Here is a 19,757-nt window from a genome sequence, read left to right as displayed (position 1 = left end):
GCATTTCTTGCAAATAAGAGTACAAGTGCAAAAAAGTGAATATCAACCCATTGGAAGGTCCAGTGCTTGGTTTATGCTCATTGGATTATATCACCGGAGCATTTCTTGCAGATGCGACTGTAAATATTAAAAAAATAAAGAACAACCCACCGGAAGGTCCGGTGCTCTGAAGATTAATGTACTGGAGCATTTTACACAGAGAAGAAGTGACACGGTCTGGCTTAAGATAACTCACATAAATGTCTAATGATGGATTTGAAGCCACATAGAAATGTCCAGTGTCCACAGAAGTTTTGAGTGGAGTTTCAATGGGTAGTTTCTGAGTTTATACTTACTGGATGATTCGGTGTTAGTACTACTGTTCTCACCAGATCATATGGTGTTAACAACTTTTCTGAATCGTTAGGAAAATAGCTAGTTGGCGGGTTTGAAGCTATAAATACTCCTCACTCAATTATTTGACGTGTGGCACGCTGCTGGAGTTTAGAAGAAGCTCATACACACTTGAGAAGACATCCGAACCAGCAAAATGCTTAAAGTGATCATCTAAAGCAATTAAACACAAGATTAGAGAGTGTTTAGTGCTTATAGGTCAAGAGTAAGTTGTAGCTTGGTATGACAGCTTGAAGAAGGGATTAAATAGTGATCTTAGCTTGTATCGAGTGGTACATCGGCGTCTTAGAGTCTTGGTGACTCGCTGGCATCTTGGACCTTGGTGGCTCAAGCTTGTTTACCCTCCGACTTGGTGTGGAACGGTGGCAAGAAATATGTACGGGAACACGGAAGAGACTTGTTGACCGGAAGCATATCCTTTATAGAGCTCCAACATGGACTAGAGTTGATATTCATGCCATCGATACCATACGATAAATCTCTTGTGCTGAGTTTACCTTATTTATATTTATGTGTTTACATACTTGCAATTTACTTTACTAAAGTAAGTTACAATTCTCTTAAGCGGTAGAGTAGACACACTAAATAAACTTAAAGCACATTTTGATAGAAATTGATATAAGTTTATCTTGTGAAGTTTTTGGAGCTATTTTGGTTTAGGTTTCTAAGTGTCCTAATTCAGCATTCTTCTTATGACCTTACCGTTCCTCACAATTAGTATCAAAGTCTCGTGCTCTTGTTAGGTTTAATATCCTAGATTTGTAACGTCCAGGGTTAGGATGGATACTCATAGTGCTCTATTTTTCAATGGCACAAATTTTCTCTGTTGAAAAATTCTAATGTCTTGTTATTTGCAAGTCAATGATCAAGATGTTTAGAAAGTCACCGAGGAAGGGATGGGACTCACATCACCAACAAGGAGAGGCAATTATATGTATTGGCTAACAGTATCCTTTTATCATCTTTAAATATTGATGTATTTAATCGTGCTTATTCTCTTACAAATACACATGATATTTGGACTGGTCTTATTTAAATACATAAAAGCACAAAGGATGTACACAATGATAAATATTATGTGGTTGTGACTAAGCTCAATGGCATCAAGCAACTACCCTATGAAAGTGCTAATGACATATACTCACGTTTGAATATTCTTATCAATGAGATCAATGAGTTAGGTTTGACGTTAATTGAAGATGATCAAGTTGTGAGAAAAATACTTCAATTTCTTCTTCTAAAATACAAGTTAATAGTCTCAATCATCTATGACAACAATAATATCAAGAAGATAACTCCAAGTCAAGTGCTTAGCAAGATCACCACCACTGAGATGATAATAAACATGGAGGTGGAAGCTCCTACCTCATCCAACGCTAAGAATCTTACTCTCAGAAGCAAGCAAGCTCAATGCTTACACATGGAATCGAAGATAAGAAGGTAAGAGCAAGAGTCAAGCTCAAACGAAGATGATGGTGATAAAGATAAAGAAAGTGATAAAGAAGATGATCAATGCACATCAAGTGATGATAAAATTGATCCCAAGATACCTAAGCTCTTCTCAAAGATAGAGAAGAATATGAAGAGATTCAATGCCAAGATTGATCATCCTATCTCTATCGAAGATTTTGTCAACTCAATTGATCATATCAAGAAGGAGAAGAAGACGAAGAATAAGAGGGAGACAAGGGAAAGAGCCAAGGCATTCGCAAGCTTAGGAAGATGGGTGAGCGATGATAAAGAGTCAAGCTCAAGTGACAAAAACTTCACCATCCTCCCCTCCAAGAAGAACTCTTTCTCAAGATCATCATTACGTAAGTCAAAAGGATCAAGGAGTGATCCTAACTTGTACTGATTGGTACGTCAGCGTCTTGGAGTCTTGGTGACTTGCCAGCATCTAAGGTCTTGGTGGCTTAAGCTTGTTGACCCTCCGATTTGGTGTGAACCGGCAGCAAGACACATGTACGGAGACACGAAAACTCTTGCCTTGGTGGCTGTCACACTCCGAAATCCGTAATTGCATGTTTAGTATTAAACATGCATCATTAGCTTCATATTTGAATCTGGATCACTTTCGATCACCAGAAATTTGCATTGCGAATTCGCGATTAGGATCTCCTAAGGATTTAAATAACGATATAAAATTTTCGGAGTTTTTGGAGCTCTACCGCACCTCAATTTGGATTAATGAGGTGGGAGAAAAGAAAATTTGAGAGAGAATTGAATTAGAAGCAAAAATAGACTTTTCTCTAACTTGTGGGGCCCACATGAGGGAAATATCTCTCACTCTCTCTCTCAAATGGGCAGCGGCCCCTCTCTCTCTCCCCACACGTGCTCTCTCTCCCCACACGTGCTCTCTCTCAAGCTCTTCCCTTTCCCAATTGGTTCCCGCCATTAAAAGCGAAGTCGAGGTACGTGTGTGGTACCCACACGATCACACGCTCAAGAGCTACTCATCCATCCATTTAGTTTTTGCCGTTTCGAAAGATTCGAGCCAGTATTCACCGTTTTCTTCCCCCTAGGCACGCCCACCTTCCGGGAGACGGATCCGGAGTTTGGAGCTTTCTGGCGGAGAAGTGATCCGCTAGAAAGTTTGCCAATGAAAACGTGAACATCCCGATACCCTCTTTCCATATTTTCGTCGATCGAATCAGTCGGCATCTAGTTTTTTGCCGTGGAACCCCACTTTTCCAGTTATAGATCTACTTTATAGGTTCTACACGTTTAGGCCACAGATGTCGTCCAAACGTCCGCGTGAAACTTTCACATACATCCTAGAGCTATTTTAGTCCAAACCGTTTTCGAAGTTTTCACTGGAATCATCGGCGGCGAGCTCGCCAAGTTTCCCCGACTGTATACAGCGGTCTGATCGCCAGCCCAGGCCGGTAAGACCATCAGGGGCCAAAACTCTCTATACGGGGGCGGTCTGACCGTGACTCTTGGCGGTCTGACCGTCCATATGCCTGCGGTCTGACCGCTCTCAGCTGTTTCAGCACAGTTTTCTGTTGGCTGAAACTTGTAAAATTCATAATAAATTCTCTGTAACTCCAAAAATTATGAAACCAATTTTGTTGGTTTCATAATAAACTACTATATCTATTAAAACCAGCCATTAAATGTTGAATTAAATTTCTGAGATTAATTAATTAGGTTAAATCTTCATTAATTCACCGATAATTCTTCACAAGTCCAAAGTGGGTGAATCTAATTTTGCTAGTTTTCTTATGACTTTTTCTAGCTACGAAAAATATTTTTATGCATTGTAAAGCATATTTTTATGGCATTTCATCTTGTACATATTGAGGCATGCATTGTTGCACTTTATTCATACTCATGGCATTGCACGCGTGTATGTCTTATAGTGACCGCCGATCAGTCGATTCCGGAGGCCGAAGGCGATCCCGTTGCGTCGTATCTTTCTGATCTAGGGCAGCAAGGTAAGCATCTATCATATTGCATCGTGTTAATTTGAAAGTCTAAATTGTTATCTATGCTTATGTATGTATGCATGTGTCGGGTACCTTTGGGTAGAACCTATGCTGTTGCATTCTTCTACCTTGGTCATGAGTTCATGTGTGTTCCTTGAAGCCTAGAGGTGATGTCGATGTCTAAAGGTCTTCGCTATGCTTAGCAATGCTTAGGTATTTCGGTAGAAGTCGAACGACGGTGTTCTTCGTTGCTCGCGAGGATAGGATCTACTACTGTTTACAATTATATGTTGTTGGTGATGGTATGGTTGGTGAGTGGTGAGTATGAGACAATATGTGGGCGGTGTTAGGGGTGTCGTCTGCCTCGGTGGAAAGTCCAGGGGGCAGGTCGGGAGAGGAAACCTGAGCACCATAGACCGCTTGCATCGTTTAAGACCGATCGTCGGAGTAGTTGGCTTTAGCACTTACCTTACTCACCACATGTCGATCTAATGGTAAGACGAGCTGAATACCTTCGCAGCTGTGGCTTTGTGGGCATGAACATCGACGCTGTGAGCGGTACTAGTTTGCTCTGGGAGTAGTTCTAGTATTGTCGCGCTGAGCGATGCATGCCCCCACACGGTTGGGAAAGGTTGTCACGGTTATCCCTTGTGTGCACTTTAGCGGGTGGCACAAGCCGTATGGTCCTCATGTCGTGTGGGTCCAGGTGTACCCCCTGCAGGGTGTATAAATAATTCAAACTGCCGCGCTCTCGGTTATGAGCATGTCTATCGCTTATCTGCACCCGGTCGTAGAGTTCTCGTTGTGGTTTGCGGATGATGGCATGAGGTTGATGGTTGGGCATGTGCTTTTGGTCTGGGTATGGTGGTTGGTGGTTCGAGTTGGCACTTGTTCACATTGATATACTTGTTGTTACATTTACATATGCTCAGTTGTTGGTTATAGCAGGGTAGTTTCATATAAGTTGGTTAAGTTAGTTGCTCACACCTATGTCTAGGATACTTACCGCTTAATTAACTTAACCATGTTTAATTCTTGCTACCAGCTTAATGTATGATCCTTGGAGTCAGAAATATATATACCCATACTATGTAAGACTTACGAGTACCTTCGTACTCAGGGTGCTGCCCTTAAGTTGTTACAGGTTTACATGTCGGTGAGGAAGAGGCGATGTTCTGCTACTTTGTGCCTGCCGATCAGGGTGGCGGGCAGGAGTAGCACACTCTACTCCGAACTTGGTACTTTTGGGACGGTGCCTATGGGCATATGGCGTCGTCGGCTTTTATTGTATAGGTTTATCTTCCGCTGCGTAGTTGTTGTTTCCTTTTGATGTAAATTATAGAAATAACTGCATGTTTAAAGATTTGTAATATAAATATTTAATTACCTCCTCTTTATTAAACTATGTTGTGATGAATATGTTGGAAGGCATGTGTTCCGATCCTTGGGCACAAAACACGCGTCGGGACTGCCGGAGCGGTATTTTGATTAATCGTCATGGTTGTGATTATGTTAATGATCCGCCTGATGATTAGTTCGAATACTATTTGGTTGGGTCCTCACAGTGCCTCAAGCTTCGAAGTGATCACGGTGGCAAGTGATTGAAAGATAGGGTAGTGATGAGACCTTGCCTTGGTGGCTTATCGTGTTTGAGACCTTATTTTGGTGACTTGGTAGCATAAGAGCTATGACCGGAAGAGACTTGGTGTCCGAAAGTATATCTTTTAAGGAGCTTCAACGTGGATTATGGATGACATTCATGCCATCGATACCATATGATAAAAATCTCTTATGTCGAGTTTGTCTTTCTACCTTATTTACGTTCTCGCATTTACATACTTGCAATTACCTTGTTAGAGTATGCTACAATTCTCTTAAGCGGCAGAGTAGATACACTAGATAAATCTAGAGCACATTTAGATAGAAACTAAAGTAAGTTTATCTTATAAAATTTTTGGAGCCAATTTAGTTTAGATTTCTAAGCATACTAATTCACCACTATTAGAACATCACTGTTCTCACACAGGGTACTCATCAATCGTCATGGTGCGCGTGGCCAGCTGCTTGCCGTGAGTCGCCGAGCACGTGCACTAGTGAGCCGGGTGCCGGCTGGGGCCGGGGTGGGGTCAGCTGTGCGTTCAGCGTGCCTTCCATTGTCGGAGAGGAATACGTGCTCAGTTTCGTTCAAGCATGTACAACTTCGAGGGCTTGTCGAGCTAAGCTGACTGTCTACTCGTACGTGCCATGATGGCCGGCTGGCCACCGGTGGAGTGAACCAGAAGCATACATTTTCTCGAGCGAAGAACCAGATGCATACTTTGTTTAGTTCAATCAGCGGATCAAGTACTCCTATTTGTCACTCTCTTTTTTAAGTTATTGTTCTAGGAGCATGTACATCTATTAAGGAAAAAACATGGAATGGTCGTGATACAAATCAAATGGGGTGTGTAACAGATCGACTGAGTGACACAAGTACACATGTGACAATGCATAGTAAAAGTATCATATTTGGATATTTTAGTCGTATTATCGTAGTATATGTCTGTGCTTGGAAAGAGAATCCTTAGATATATAAAAACTACCTATAGAAACCAGATATCTCATAAACATAAAAGTTTATCTTTAAGGATGATAATAAAGTAGTCCAAATATCATATGATGACCCAATATATATACGAAGCCAATAGACCCTATAGAGGACAGATCCATTCAAGTCATTCAAGTCTATAGAAACTCTCGAGTCTGTTGTACTTCCGATTTACATCAGCTATCCACCAAGACCATATGCAATGAGTCATCGACCAGTTTTAGATCTATCTAGACTAGCCTAAAGCCCCATTGTAAACAGTCTCGGAGATCAATATGAGACAAACATGACATATGACTATTATCCTCAAAGAGGTATAAACCTGTATAAATCTTTATGTGTGACATGTGATTCGACTACAGGAAGTATCCCCGACTTTCTTCACAAGTCCGTATATCGACGGTTCATAAATCATCGATAGTCAACACTGTCCGTGGAGAATATGACCAAAGACATCAAATCTTCGACACAACATGCCGTCAATTTCGTCCAAGTCTGCACCGAAAACTGTCTTCTCAGACAAGGGGTTCTACGATAACTTTACCCTTTGAACCGACAAGGAACCGTTGGTCGACTGGGTGGATCTCAACAACAACATTACTAGCAATAACTCCAATGATTATGACATCAAGTTCGAATCGCTAGGTGACTAAGATGATCATGCAAGCGACGTTTGCCAAAAGTTGGATCCTCCCGCGCGGCTTCCGACAACATGGATTGTTGAAGTACCTACCCAGAAGTCTCGTCCGATGACAAATCCATGATGAACCTGGATTCCTCCTTGACTGTTGGTTACCCTAGAGAAGTCTTCGCCATCAGACAGGGGTGCTAGTCCATCACACCATGATGATAATGATCCCGTAAATACACGAGACCCCATTGCTCCCGCAGCGGGAAATATCAACTTGCCTCCGCTAATGACAAGTACTCCAATCCAAAATCCCAATGGGATCTAGGATCTCGCGTCACACGTCCATCAATTGGGAGTCTTGCGCTTCAGATCTGCAATGGGTCATAGGCTCCTCCTTCTACAAGAGGCCCTCTGATAACCCCCACTACAGATCTGACTATCCCTAGCAGCAAAGACTGAATCAACTTGATGACCGACATGATCAAATAAGCTATGTTTCAGGCTGAGACATCTCATCAAGTAGCAGCCGTGAATAGCTCTAATCAAGGGACAACATGCCGTGAGGAGTATTGGTGGTGGAATGAGAAGTGTTGGACAGGCAAGAAAAGGACCAACCGGTATACTATGTCAGCAAGGTACTCTGTGGTCCCAAGGAGCGCTTTCCACAATGACAAAAGCTGCTATATACGGTATTGATGGTCTTTCACAAGCTAAGACACTATTTTTAGTTCATACGCACTATGTAAGAAACCAACAAATGAGACACATCATTAGTGAGGGTTGTTCAGTATGCATCACTAATGTGCTATTAGTGACAGGTCCTCTAAGGTCTCATCACTAATGTGACACTAGGCTAGGACCCATCTCAGACCCGTCACTAATGACAATAGTGATGGTCACTTGACAAGCTGTCACTAATGTCTTAGTCATTAGTGACGGGTTACAAACAAACCTATCACTAATGTCCACCGGCTCAGCTTTCTTTTTGTCTGAATGCCATCGTACTTGCCTTGCATTGCTCGAGAAACATCTGTTTCACATGTCACGCGTGAGTTGTCTGCCTCCACTCTTTTTTACTAGAGCGTTCAGATGAGATGGCTTACCAATCAGATAAGCTTCGCACCACTTGCGCTCTCTCCCTCCCCTCTGAATACAAATCGCGATGGGGTGGCTGAGGGCCACCGGAGCCCTCTCTCTCTCTCTCTCTCTCTCTCTCTCTCTCTCTCTCTCTCTCTCACCAACTAACTCTAATCCACCACTAGGAACCGCGACTCACAGGTAAGGTCGAACCGCCATGGGGGAGCCGCTGCCTCCGATGATTACGAACTGCCATCGGTGTGCATCACAATGTCTTTTTTCTCTCTTTTCCTTTTCTTTGTGATTTTTTTCATGAATTTTTCTCAAAAAGTATATGATCATCATCTGATCATCTTGGGCTGGCTACCGGCATCTCTCTCCCTTCGTACGTTGTCTCATATGCTTGTCGTGTTCTCGTGTTGATGGATGGGTTGGCTTACTGTGTTCTGGCAGGAGATCCCCTCTACCCAGAGCTCTAGTGCGCATACGTTGGCCCACTTTTCACCATCCAGTGCGTCAATGACCTCATCTTCTACTTCACGCAGGGCCACATCGAGCAGGCCGCATGCTCGCGCACCCTCTTTAGCTACTTTGAGCGATTTTAGTTCGGTTGTTTACATGTTCTGCAAAATTTAACTGGCGGAGACAGACACAGATAAGGACTATGCGCAGATCAAGCTCATTCCAGAGCCCGAGTTAATCTCCTTACTTAAACAATTTAATTTGACTATGTGTTTAGGCAAAAAAAAAATCGGTTCAAGGAGATGCTTAATTGGGTTAGGCTTGTTGATGTAGCAAAACAACATAGCGGGCGAGAAAGTTAGTTCTAGGTCAGGTGCCATGCCGACTAGGCCAATAGTCAGTTTCTTTTTTTTTTTGTTTTTTTAACACACATCAGTGAAGGGTGGGTCCATATCTGTCACTGATGAGTCCACATTAGTGACACGTTCGGAGTGATGGATATGTCATCCATCACTAATAAGCTTTTCTAATATAGTGAAGATCAACATACCATCAAGATATCTACTAGGAGAAATCCTTCACAACAAATATGTCATTGGACAAATCTCTAAGTGGGTTGTTGAGGTCGGGGATTTGATGTTTGCTTCGTACCTCTAACAACGATAAAGTTGCAAGTATTCGTTGACTTCGTTGCTGAATGGAAAAAACTCGATCAACCCAGGATAGCCGCAACAACATTTCCGTTGTATGGACTCGCTTCTTCAACAAGTTGCTTGCGCTCTAAGGCTCGGGAGCTGAAATTATACTCATCTCTCCCAGAAGAGAAAGGCTGCAATATGCTTTGCAGCTTGAATTTCTGGCCACAAACAACGTAGCCAAGTATGAGGGTTTTGCTCGCTGGTCTTTGAATAGCTTCTACTCTTGGTATCCATCGCCTTCTCGTGAAAGGGGATTCATAGTTGGTGGTGTAACAAGTTAGCAAGGAGTATCAAACCTCAGACAATACCATGACAGATTGCCTCGCAGAGGTGAGGAAGTTGAAAAAGAAATTCATCTGACTTGAGATCAAGTGTATCCCTAGGAAGGATAATCTCCTCACCGATAGTCTTGCCTGACTAGGCTCCTCTCGGTCTCTAGGACAAACTGAGATCTTCATAGAGAGACTCTCGAAGCCGTTCATAAAATCATCATATGACACGCTTGAAGGAGTAGTGGTCTACGAGACATATAACCAACTCGAGGGCTCGCTAGGAATCGACGCCCCAAAAGTAGTCATGGGGGAACTCGTGGCTCCGCTCGAGTATGAAGATTCATGGATGGGTTCGATCTGTAAGTTTCTTTAAGATCGAGTTATGCCTAAAGACAATGCACTATCCGAGCAAATGTCTCGTCGATTCAAGATGTACACCCTAGTGGATGGTGTCCTCTATCGAAAAAGCACCCATAGAGTACTCATGAAGTGCATTTCTCAGAATCATGGTAGATAACTGCTCGAAAAATTCTGAAGATAAGGAAGTTTGAAGTCAATTCGGATTCGACTCGTCGCAGCCAGACAGACCAGATTAAAAAGTTCGTATCTCCCACATATAGAGTCTGTTTCAGACGTGTGAGTACCCGTTGAAAAGATTATTTGATGGTCCACATAATGGATCCAGTCCCAACCTCTGTTTCCTTTCAGTTGCACTGTAATATCAACGAGAAACTGACGGCAAAACTTTAGTGTTTAATTATTCGTGTCCAAGTTGTGTAATGAGTTTGTTTCCTATTTTAGATGTCTTAGGAGTCTATATAAGTTAGAGGTGTGTGTCCATGTAACTCATGCTTGATATTATGAATATATTTTAGCTGCAAGCTACTCTCATGATGAGGATCTCATGCCCGTTCTTTCTATGATTAGGCACAACCAACATAGAGGGGAATAGGGTGTTGCAATCAAGATCGTACTTGCTTTTTTGCTGGGAGTTAAGGGTTTGATAGTTATCTTTCAGCATGTGATTTGATGAATTTATAGAGGTGTAAGTCCCTACAATAGCAGCGGGTGAACACCTACGATTTGTCGTTGGTTATCTTCGGTGATCCTACGTCGAGAAGATTGGGCCATCCCTCCATATCATACAGTTCTCCCTCCATATCATATGGTTTTAGATTGTTGGGTTGACTTGATAGGATCTTGCAAACTTGTTCTGCATTTGGATTTCAATTTCAAATTGATGCTAGTCATACACTGTTGGTTATGGGTAGGGTTGGATGAGTTTCGAATAATTGTTTATTCTCATCAGGTGATGTCGATTGTTGGTGCTGATTAACACTAGATGGAGTTATCTCTGAATTGTAAATCAAGTTTGTAGTTATTAATTGTGTCATCGAGTCTGTAATTTTTTGTTGTTGTGTATGTGCGTATTGATGTAGGGATGGAAGCATGGTTAGTCACAATTTTGAGTACATCAGTGTTGTCGTCAACTTCATCATCGACCAAAGCTTCAACCAACAACACGAGTCGAGGACGACTTGTTTTGAAGAAAGGCATAATGATGAGGATATACAATGATATTCTATCTATCAAGTTCATGAAGTTGTGGACACGTGTACAGAGGATTTCAAGGCCAACAATATTGATATTTGGAACAGACATCAAGTCTTCTTTCCAACGGATCAAACGGTACGGGATTTGGAGTTTCCTACTAATAGATACAACTATTTCATTGGAAAGTGCGCAAGATATCAATATGCGTATGAGTATGACCGAACATGGAGAATCCGTGGCTTACAAGGCAAGTCTAGATAATATCCAACTATACCATGTCTTTTCATAGGTTTAAAAGGCTTCTTTTCCATGTTGTTCATGGATTCAAGCCCTTCTAAACTTGGAGGTTGGATATAAGAAGTTTGAAGCAAATCAAATTCAACTCATCGCAGCCACGCAGACCAGATTAAAAAAATCCATATCTCCCACATATAGAGTCCATTTCAGACTGGGAGTACTCATTGAAAAGCTTATTTAATGGTCCACACAATGAATCTAGTCTCAATCTCTGTTTCCTTTCGGTTGCACCATAATATCAATGAGAAACTGATGACAAAAGTTTAGTCTTTAATTATTCGAGTCCAAATTGTATAATGAGTTTATTTCCTATTTTAGATGTCTTATGAGTCTATATAAATTAGAGGTGTGCATCCATGTAACTCAGACTCGATATTATAAATATTATAGCTACAAGCTACTCCTATGATGAGAGTCTCGTCCCTATTGTTCCTATGATTAGACGCAGCCAATATAGAGGGCATTGCAATTAAGATCAGGCTTGCTTTTCTACCAAGAATTGAGGGTTTAGTAGCTATCTTTGAGCGTGTGATTTGATAAATCTATAGAGGTGCAAATCCCTATAATAGTAGTAGGTGAACACCTTTATTTATCGTTATTTATCTTCGATAATCCTACATCTAGAAGATTAGGCCATCCTTCTGTATCATTTGGTTCTCACTCCATATCAGGCTAAGTTCAATAGACAACACGAGTGTAGATGGGGTAAAGGGTTGCTTCTCACAAGGTGTTGTGGAGTACTCCTTCTGATTGTAAATGTAGGTCGTTTTAGCCTTCTTAACTATTCTCTAAATATAAGTCATTCTCGAATTTCTATGTATTTTTTCTCTTTTGTTCCCTTCTTGTCCTTGTCTAATAAATGCTATTACTCTCACAAATGAATGAGTTATCTTTTCCAATGCAGAATAAATAAAGAGCAACAAGTTAATTTGATCTATTTTCTTAATCCTTGTGCACAAGTCTAAAACGACCTACATTTGCTATCGAAGGGAGTATTAGTATTCGATTTTGATCCAACTGTCGAGTGAATCAAGTGTTTCTTGATCAGAAAAGATGAGAATGTTAGCTAGGCAGACTCCATTCATTTTCTTGATGTGAAATTGTTGGAAAGAGTTTTGAAGAAAGAATGAAGAATTGTTTTATTTTCTATGGAGATATAAGACTTGCATTTCAAATATATCCTCACTCCTTCGGTGGAGCTAAGCAGCAAACTGCAGTCTAAATTAAATTTCAAATTTAATTTTTATTTCGGGTTCAAACAATCCCCTGGATTCGGTTCGAATTGATGAAAACGAAATGTTTAGGTGTAAACACGAAAGCAGCGGGCAGGCATAAAGCCCGATTGGCAAAGCTACAAGAGAGTGAACGAGCCTGCAGGGTTCGAACTCCGCACACTCCTGTTAAATTAAAAAAAAATATAGCAGCACTAAACAGTGACGCCGAGGGGAGTAAGCCGGGTTGGCCGCACGTGCCACGCCGCCCAACGCACGTGCGGGGCCCCACAAACCGCCGTTCCCAGGGCTTCCTCCCCTGGCGCTCTGGTGGCTTCCTCCGCTTTCCTGTGGAATCCCGGCCGGTTGACTGCTGTGGACTCAAACTCACGAGCTAGGAAGAATGCAACTCGTAGAAGCCGGTCTACCTGGCCTCAACGCATCGACAGCAGAATTAGATTTGGCCAGAATTACAGGCCGAACATGGTGCTCCAAAATTTCCCCATCCTTCATCCATCACTGAGGAGCCGGCAGCTGAGAGGTGTATAAAAATATTTTAAAAAAGAATCCTCCACTACTAGATTGGCTATTGGAGAAGAGAGGGGAGCACAGAGAGAGGAGGCATAATTCCACTCACTGGCCAACCACTGGACATTCTCTCTCCCTCCCCTCGCTCAAGAAATCCAGAAGAAGCTCCTCGTCTTCTCTCCACCTCTCTCCTCGTACACCCAACGAATCAACAATTGTGGGGGTAGCTAAGGATTTGGAGTTCTTGCATGGATGCAGCCCACTGGCACCAGGTAAATCTGTTTGAAAAGATCGATTTCGCATCTCATGCATCTAGCTAGCCAGGCCATGCATCACCTGTGAGAACTTGGCGCTGGTTCTTCTTGATCTTGTTACTGCTCATCGTCCTCTTCGTGCCTTGTTCTTGGTGCAGGCTGTGCTTTATTTGATGCGACCATGATCTCTCCTCCTTCCGTTTCTTCTTGGGCTTTGTTCTTCCTTCATATCCTTTGTGTAGATCTATGCATCTGCATCATCATCAAACCACCTCTCTCATCCATAGGCTTTGAGGTGAGGCTTTTGTGGCTTTATTAATCCTCTGCTGCCCTCCCCTTTTAATCCTTGAAAGCAGCACACATCACCGCCTTTCTTTTCCTTCCTTTCTTATCCCCCTTTCCTCTCTATCATCCTTTTTATCCTCTTTTTCTCATGGCTTTTTCCTTCTTTTCTTCTCTCTCCTCACCACACCTTGCATCAAAAGAGTAGCCATGTCTGGTGATGTGTAGCAGAAGCAGCAGCAGCAGTATTACTACTGCAACACAACCCTACAAGAGCACAAACAAAGGTGTGTTTTGTGCTGTGGTGTGTTTCTCTTTCATCTTTTATTTCTACCTTTTTCTTTCCTCTCCCTTTTGCTTTCCTCTCCTCTAATTGCCCTTTGTATCCTTTTTCTTGGTTCTTAGTTGCACCATAAAGATTCTAGCACCCCCACAACCAGCTCTTCCCCATCTCTGCATCTGCATGATGCCCACATATGATGTTTTCGTTCACTTGTTCTTGCTTCTTGCTCTAGTTGCTAACTAACTTGGCGCTGATCGTCTGCGTTCTGATGATGTGCTGCTGCACCATGTGCGTGCCCTCAGGGCCTAGGGCTGGTGAAGCCCATGGAGGAGATGCTGATGGCGGCAAACGCGGGCGCTGCAAACCCGAGCCAAGTCTCGAATCCGAACCCGCCGGCGCCGGAGCCGTTGTCGGCACCTGGGGGCGCCCTGCGTGGTGGCGCGGCGCCGGCCGTGACGGGCGCGGGTAGCACGGAGCGGCGCGCGCGGCCGCAGAAGGAGAAGGCGCTCAACTGCCCGCGGTGCAACTCCATTAACACCAAGTTCTGCTACTACAACAACTACAGCCTCCAGCAGCCACGCTACTTCTGCAAGACGTGCCGCCGCTACTGGACGGAGGGCGGCTCCCTCCGCAACGTCCCCGTCGGCGGCGGCTCCCGCAAGAACAAGCGCTCGTCCTCGTCATCTGCTTCTGCATCCACGTCCGCTTCCGTGACGAGCTCGTCCATGGCCAGCACGGTGGGGGCGGCGTCCAAGAACCCGAAGTTGGCACACGAGGGCGCGCAGGACCTCAATCTGGCGTTCCCGCACCACGGCGGGCTGCAGGCATCCGAGTTCGCGGCGTTCCCTAGCCTGGAGAGCAGCAGCATGTGCAACCCCGGCAGCGCAATGACGAGCAACGGCCGGGGCGTCGGCGCGCTCTCCGCCATGGAGCTGCTGCGGAGCACCGGCGGCTACATGCAGCTGCAGGTGCCGATGCAGATGCCAGGAGATTACGCCGCGGCAGGGTTCTCATTCGGAGAGTTTCGTACCCCGCCGCCGCCGCCTCCACCTTCACAGAGCGTGCTCGGGTTCTCGCTGAACACACACGCCCCGGGGCCAGGTGCTTCCGCGGCGGGGTACGGTTCCAGCTCCGGGTTGCAGGGCATGCAGAACGCGGGCAGGTTATTGTTCCCCTTCGAGGACTTGAAGCCGCCGGCTAGCTCAGGAGGCGGTGTTGCCGGTGGCGCAAGCGGTGGCGCCGGCGATGGAAACAGCGGCCATCATCAGTTTGACCACGGCAAGGAGCAAGGTGGTGCCGGGCACGACACGCCGGGGTTCTGGAACGGCATGATCGGCGGCAGTGGCGCTTCGTGGTAATGCATGCCTAGGCTGCACGGTGGCGGCGCCATGCATGGCTCATGCAAAGCCTCCGTGCGTGCATGGGCGACTGGAGAAATGGGCAGTAGAGACAAGGGTTCAATAAGAGGTTTGGCATTGGTGGTGATCGCCGTGACATGGAGTGTTTGATCTCTTTCTTTCCTGGCGTTCTTCTCATTGTTGTCGTCGTCGCGAGTTCATGTGCGTTTGCTGGCTGACCATCGACTTAATTGGGGTTCTAACACGTCAGAGTACAAAAATCAGGGGTCATGATACATAGCTTGATCGATATCTCATTTCTGATCTTAATTTCCTTGGGGGATCTTAATGACTTGATCTGTGCTATGCTAGCTGCTTCACTGTTGCACTGGGGCTTGAGAAGCTTCTTTTTTGGCCGGCTTCGAGTTGGATGGTGCGTAACAGTACTAGTACATTTTGCTTGCGTTTGGGAATGCCCCCCCCCCCCCTCCAATGAATGCATGTCACACATTCACACACAGGGTTTAGTGAAATCAGTGTATCTGGTAACGACAATGCATGCAGTGTCTGAAGTTTGAAGTCCAGGTTTAGATGTAGATCTTTGAAGGGGATTTGAATGTTTGTATTGATCCAAACATTTTTTTCTTCTTGTTTTTACCCAGCTATTTAGGTAACTTTATGATACTAGTACTTATTAGAAGAAAGGTTTATGAGCTCATGCAATTTGTATTTTATTGTTATTCATAGTGTTATAAACTAATGTATATCTTTTGCTCCTGGTTTATCTACTTTTGTAAGGTTGTGTTTCTATCTGTCGCCTCTCCCTGCGCTCCTTTTTCTCGTAGCAGGGCTAGCTCTGAGATGTCATGTCTCACCATCTTCCCAAACCAAGAATCTTCCAGCCATGAAAAGCACTAGCGAGAGAGGGGAGAGGGAGAGAGAAAATAAGGGAGGAGCAAGAGAAGGCATGGCCGCATGGAGCAGGAGAAATTACCCCACTGCTTACAGAAACTCACTCTCACTCTCTCTCTCTCTCTCTCTCTCTCTCTCTCCTCACATGGTATTATTATATCATAGGTTTGGCCATTTGTACCACCTTTATCATTTTTGTAAGTCAAAAGGTACAATGCTACCCCTCCTCCCCTCATCATAATGCTTCTTGCATTGCATCTCTCTGAGATCTCTTGCTTTCATGTCAAGTGGGTAAGAATGCAACTTTTTAGTCATTTGTTTTTTGTTTGTTGTTAGGCATTCACTTGGCCAGTTCACCTGCCCACACCAAAAAGCTATCAACCAATGATACTTCCACACCCATCCTGTACCATGCATGCATTTCCTTGTTCATAGCCTGTGTCTGTTCCTCATGGTACTGCAAGTCTGCAATGGCTCACAAGCTCTTCACCATGCCAATCCTTCTCTTGGAGATGAGTTGGAGGGCCCCACAAAAAACATTCTCCTAGGGATGAGGGTAGGAGGGATGAGGGTAGGAGGAATATTTGCTTCATCACCCTGTTGATGCATTGGGCAACTATATTAAACAAACTGCCCACTGCCCTCATTGTGCTACCATCTGCCAGAGGATTAGTATTGTTGTTAGCTACTACTTGATATCAGTATCTACCTAACAATGTGTGGATGAGGATTATGCATGCTCTTGTTCCCATGATTCACATCATTGGTTCAACATTTTATTAAGATAGAAGTAACAAACAACTTTAAGGAAAGTTCTATCATATTTCTATACAATAATTGAGTAGATCACTACGTACATTCCGCTGATCTAATCTAGAGGCTATTAAATACTAGTTTCGCCAAGTTTGTTTCTCATGCTGCTTGAATGCTAATTTGTAATTATCACCTACGTTTTCTCAATCTGACTTGTTTCCTATTCCACTTTTGTGCTGTGGTCTCAACTTTGTCTGCATGCTGTCCTAGCCTCACCCTCATGCCGTTTAAAGGATTGCTAGTGCCACTACAATGGGGATAGTTCATTGTTATATTAGTTGCATGGGAGTGTAGGTGCTGTGCATCCTATATATACATATATGGTGCCTCATGGTTCAATGGCTTCCATAACTTTCGAGGTGCACATCTCTTTCATACATGCTGCGTATGCGTGGATACGGTTGGGGATGTCCAAGGCTTGACCTTTCAAGTTACTTCAAAGCAGCCTCTACCTAAACTTGCAGCTCCTTGCACTTGTTCATCTATGCTCAAGAGGTGAAACAGCTAGGAGAGGAGAGCATTAAGCATATGCATGCATCTGAACTACTACGCACTATGCTTGGCTTTCATCTCAATTCTCTTTTTGGGTGCTTCTTCACAGTAAACTCCTTTCATGCATCCACTAAGGTCTACCTCTGCATGTCAGTGCTTTCTGGTGGTGGAAAAAAAATCAGTTTCTGTTAATAGTTGGGTACTTGGGTTAGGCGTAAAGTAGCACTAGCACTGCGATGCTTTCTGACAGTAGGATGATGAAACAGTTGCAAATCGTAGGCACACAATTCAAACACAACAATTAAGTGTAATTTGTAAACAAGAAGTGTCTCCAGAGGTTAAAAAAAACTATCTTTAAAAAAATCAAAATATGCACTTGTATATGTTCAATTATATTTGTAAAGCTATTCAAGGATATTCATATACTCTTGTTTTTCTTGAAACTAAAGATATTCATATATATATACATATACTCGCCTCCATACTTCGATATTTCGTGAACAATTGAAGTCTGCATGATTAACTCAGGACAAGATGGCGTCCGTGCATGTATAACAATTTTGTACTGTTGTATGTATAACAATTGCAAATGGTGGATAAAATATTCTTCATCCAGTCATAAAAAGATAACATTTTAAACATCAACACGGCCGCCATAGCACAACTTGGACCACTATTTTCTGCAAAAATATATAACTATATCTGCGGACAAATAAACTATGTATCATTAATTTGTTTTTAAGACAAACATATACATTCTATTTTCCTGCAACAAATATAAAGGAAATATGAATATATTGCAGGCTGAACCTAAAATGGATGCATGCTTGTATATCTATGCTCTCCCAAGTGTCTTTATTTTTTATTTTTTTTATTTGTTAAGGGGGAGTAAGATGCTAAGATCTAAGGCGTTTGAGCTTTTGAGTGAGCTGATTAGTGCATATATGATTCAAAGTAATGCCATTGTGTCATTTGTAACCCTAAGTCTACGGTACCTACTATCGGATTGATCACTATTGTACCCTCAAATTGTTATTGCGAGGTTCGTACATGGAAAAATTATGGGGTGCTTGGTTTGAGGAACCTCATTCGAGCTGTGTCAGCACATCGTGGGATTACCTCTATGATTATTTTTTTTGGGATTACATTCTTCATTGTTACATCAAATAAGTGTGTATATATGAGGTGGTGATGTATCAGGTAAACTATTCGTGAAATTAAACATATGGATTAAACTCGGAGTTAGAATAGTATGGTCCATGATCACCCCATTTTTCAAGCCAAATAACTCATTGATGGCTAAGTGGTAACTTTTTTAATGTTCATATGGACGATCCAGGTGCATACTCCTTTTAAAAGACCACCAGGAGGAGCGAGGAGAACCATCTCTATCGCCAGCTCAATGAGTCCACAGAGTATGGGAGTTGATATATGGTACACGGAAGTGGGAGTTGATTAGAATGCAAGACATTGAAGAAATTTAAGTCAAACACATGCAATTAGCCCCACTAACTAGGGCCAACCACTAGATGGCCCAACTTGTGTAGCTTGCGAGAAACTAACAGCGTTCAGTTCCACCAACTAAAGATTGGGTGAACAGCTTCCTCGCAAAAAAAAAAAAAGAGAGAGAGATAGAGGAGAGATTGTGTGAACAGCTGTGTAAATTTTCTGCTGTTTTGTGAGGATTGTGAGTCTAAGGATGACTACACAGGCATCACCTCTTGAAATGCAAGCATGATCGTATGCAGACCAATGCTGGATGGACGATGAGGATCGACACAAGCGGCGCAGCACATACATGAACCACGCACGTACATGTACAACTGCTTGCGCGGTTGGTCAGATTGACGCTTTTCGACAAGCCGTGTTAATGTATGCTGGCTCGCCGGGCCACGGCCAGCACCAGTGCACCACTGTTTCATGGCCATATCCTCCCCCCATCGTGTAGAGAGGAGAGACGCGCGCGCGCATACCTTGGTTTCTAAGCTAGCTATTTGGGGCGCGTACGTGGGTGACCACCGCGGAAGAGAAATGTGACAACCACCGTGCCATATATAGCAGCGCGGCGTGTAGCTCCACCTGACCTCCACGACGCGGATCGCGATCTGAGAGTTGGCCCTGGCCTGCCGCTGTTGTGTAGCACGTACGTACCCACGTGCCGACATATATACCTGCCTGCTCCTGCTCCTGCTCGATCTCGATCGCGATCGCTTCATCTCCATCACAAATCAACGCCATCTACTGAT

The 19,757-nt window shown here is 43.6% G+C and overlaps 1 protein-coding gene across 2 annotated transcripts; it reads left to right on the top strand.

Annotated features, from left to right (window-relative positions):
- Positions 1–12,961: 12,961 nt before the first annotated feature.
- On the top strand, positions 12,962–16,102 carry LOC133888468 (dof zinc finger protein 1-like). 2 transcript variants are annotated; one of them, XM_062328726.1, is made up of 3 exons: positions 12,962–13,410; positions 13,551–13,961; positions 14,260–16,102. In XM_062328726.1, exon 3 carries the CDS (start codon positions 14,281–14,283, stop codon positions 15,313–15,315), a length of 1,035 nt encoding a protein of 344 aa, XP_062184710.1. In that variant the 5' UTR covers positions 12,962–13,410; positions 13,551–13,961; positions 14,260–14,280; the 3' UTR covers positions 15,316–16,102. The 2 variants fall into 2 exon arrangements, with proteins under 2 accessions (XP_062184710.1, XP_062184709.1); XM_062328725.1 differs by lacking the exon at positions 13,551–13,961.
- The last annotated feature ends 3,655 nt before the right edge of the window (positions 16,103–19,757 follow it).

This window comes from Phragmites australis, chromosome 13 (assembly GCF_958298935.1).
Source record: "Phragmites australis chromosome 13, lpPhrAust1.1, whole genome shotgun sequence".
Lineage (NCBI taxonomy): Eukaryota > Viridiplantae > Streptophyta > Magnoliopsida > Poales > Poaceae > Phragmites > Phragmites australis.
The sequence above is the reverse complement of the archived record's forward strand: the minus strand, read 5'-3'. Positions and strand labels throughout refer to the sequence as shown.

What these genes read in the sequence shown, in the direction of transcription:
- LOC133888468 (XM_062328725.1), top strand. Translation starts at nt 13,387, where the DNA reads ATGGATGCAGCCCACTGGCACCAG. An exon ending in ATGCAGCCCACTGGCACCAG is followed by an intron (nt 13,411 to 14,259) that starts GTAAATCTGTTT and finishes GCGTGCCCTCAG; the next exon opens with GGCCTAGGGCTGGTGAAGCC.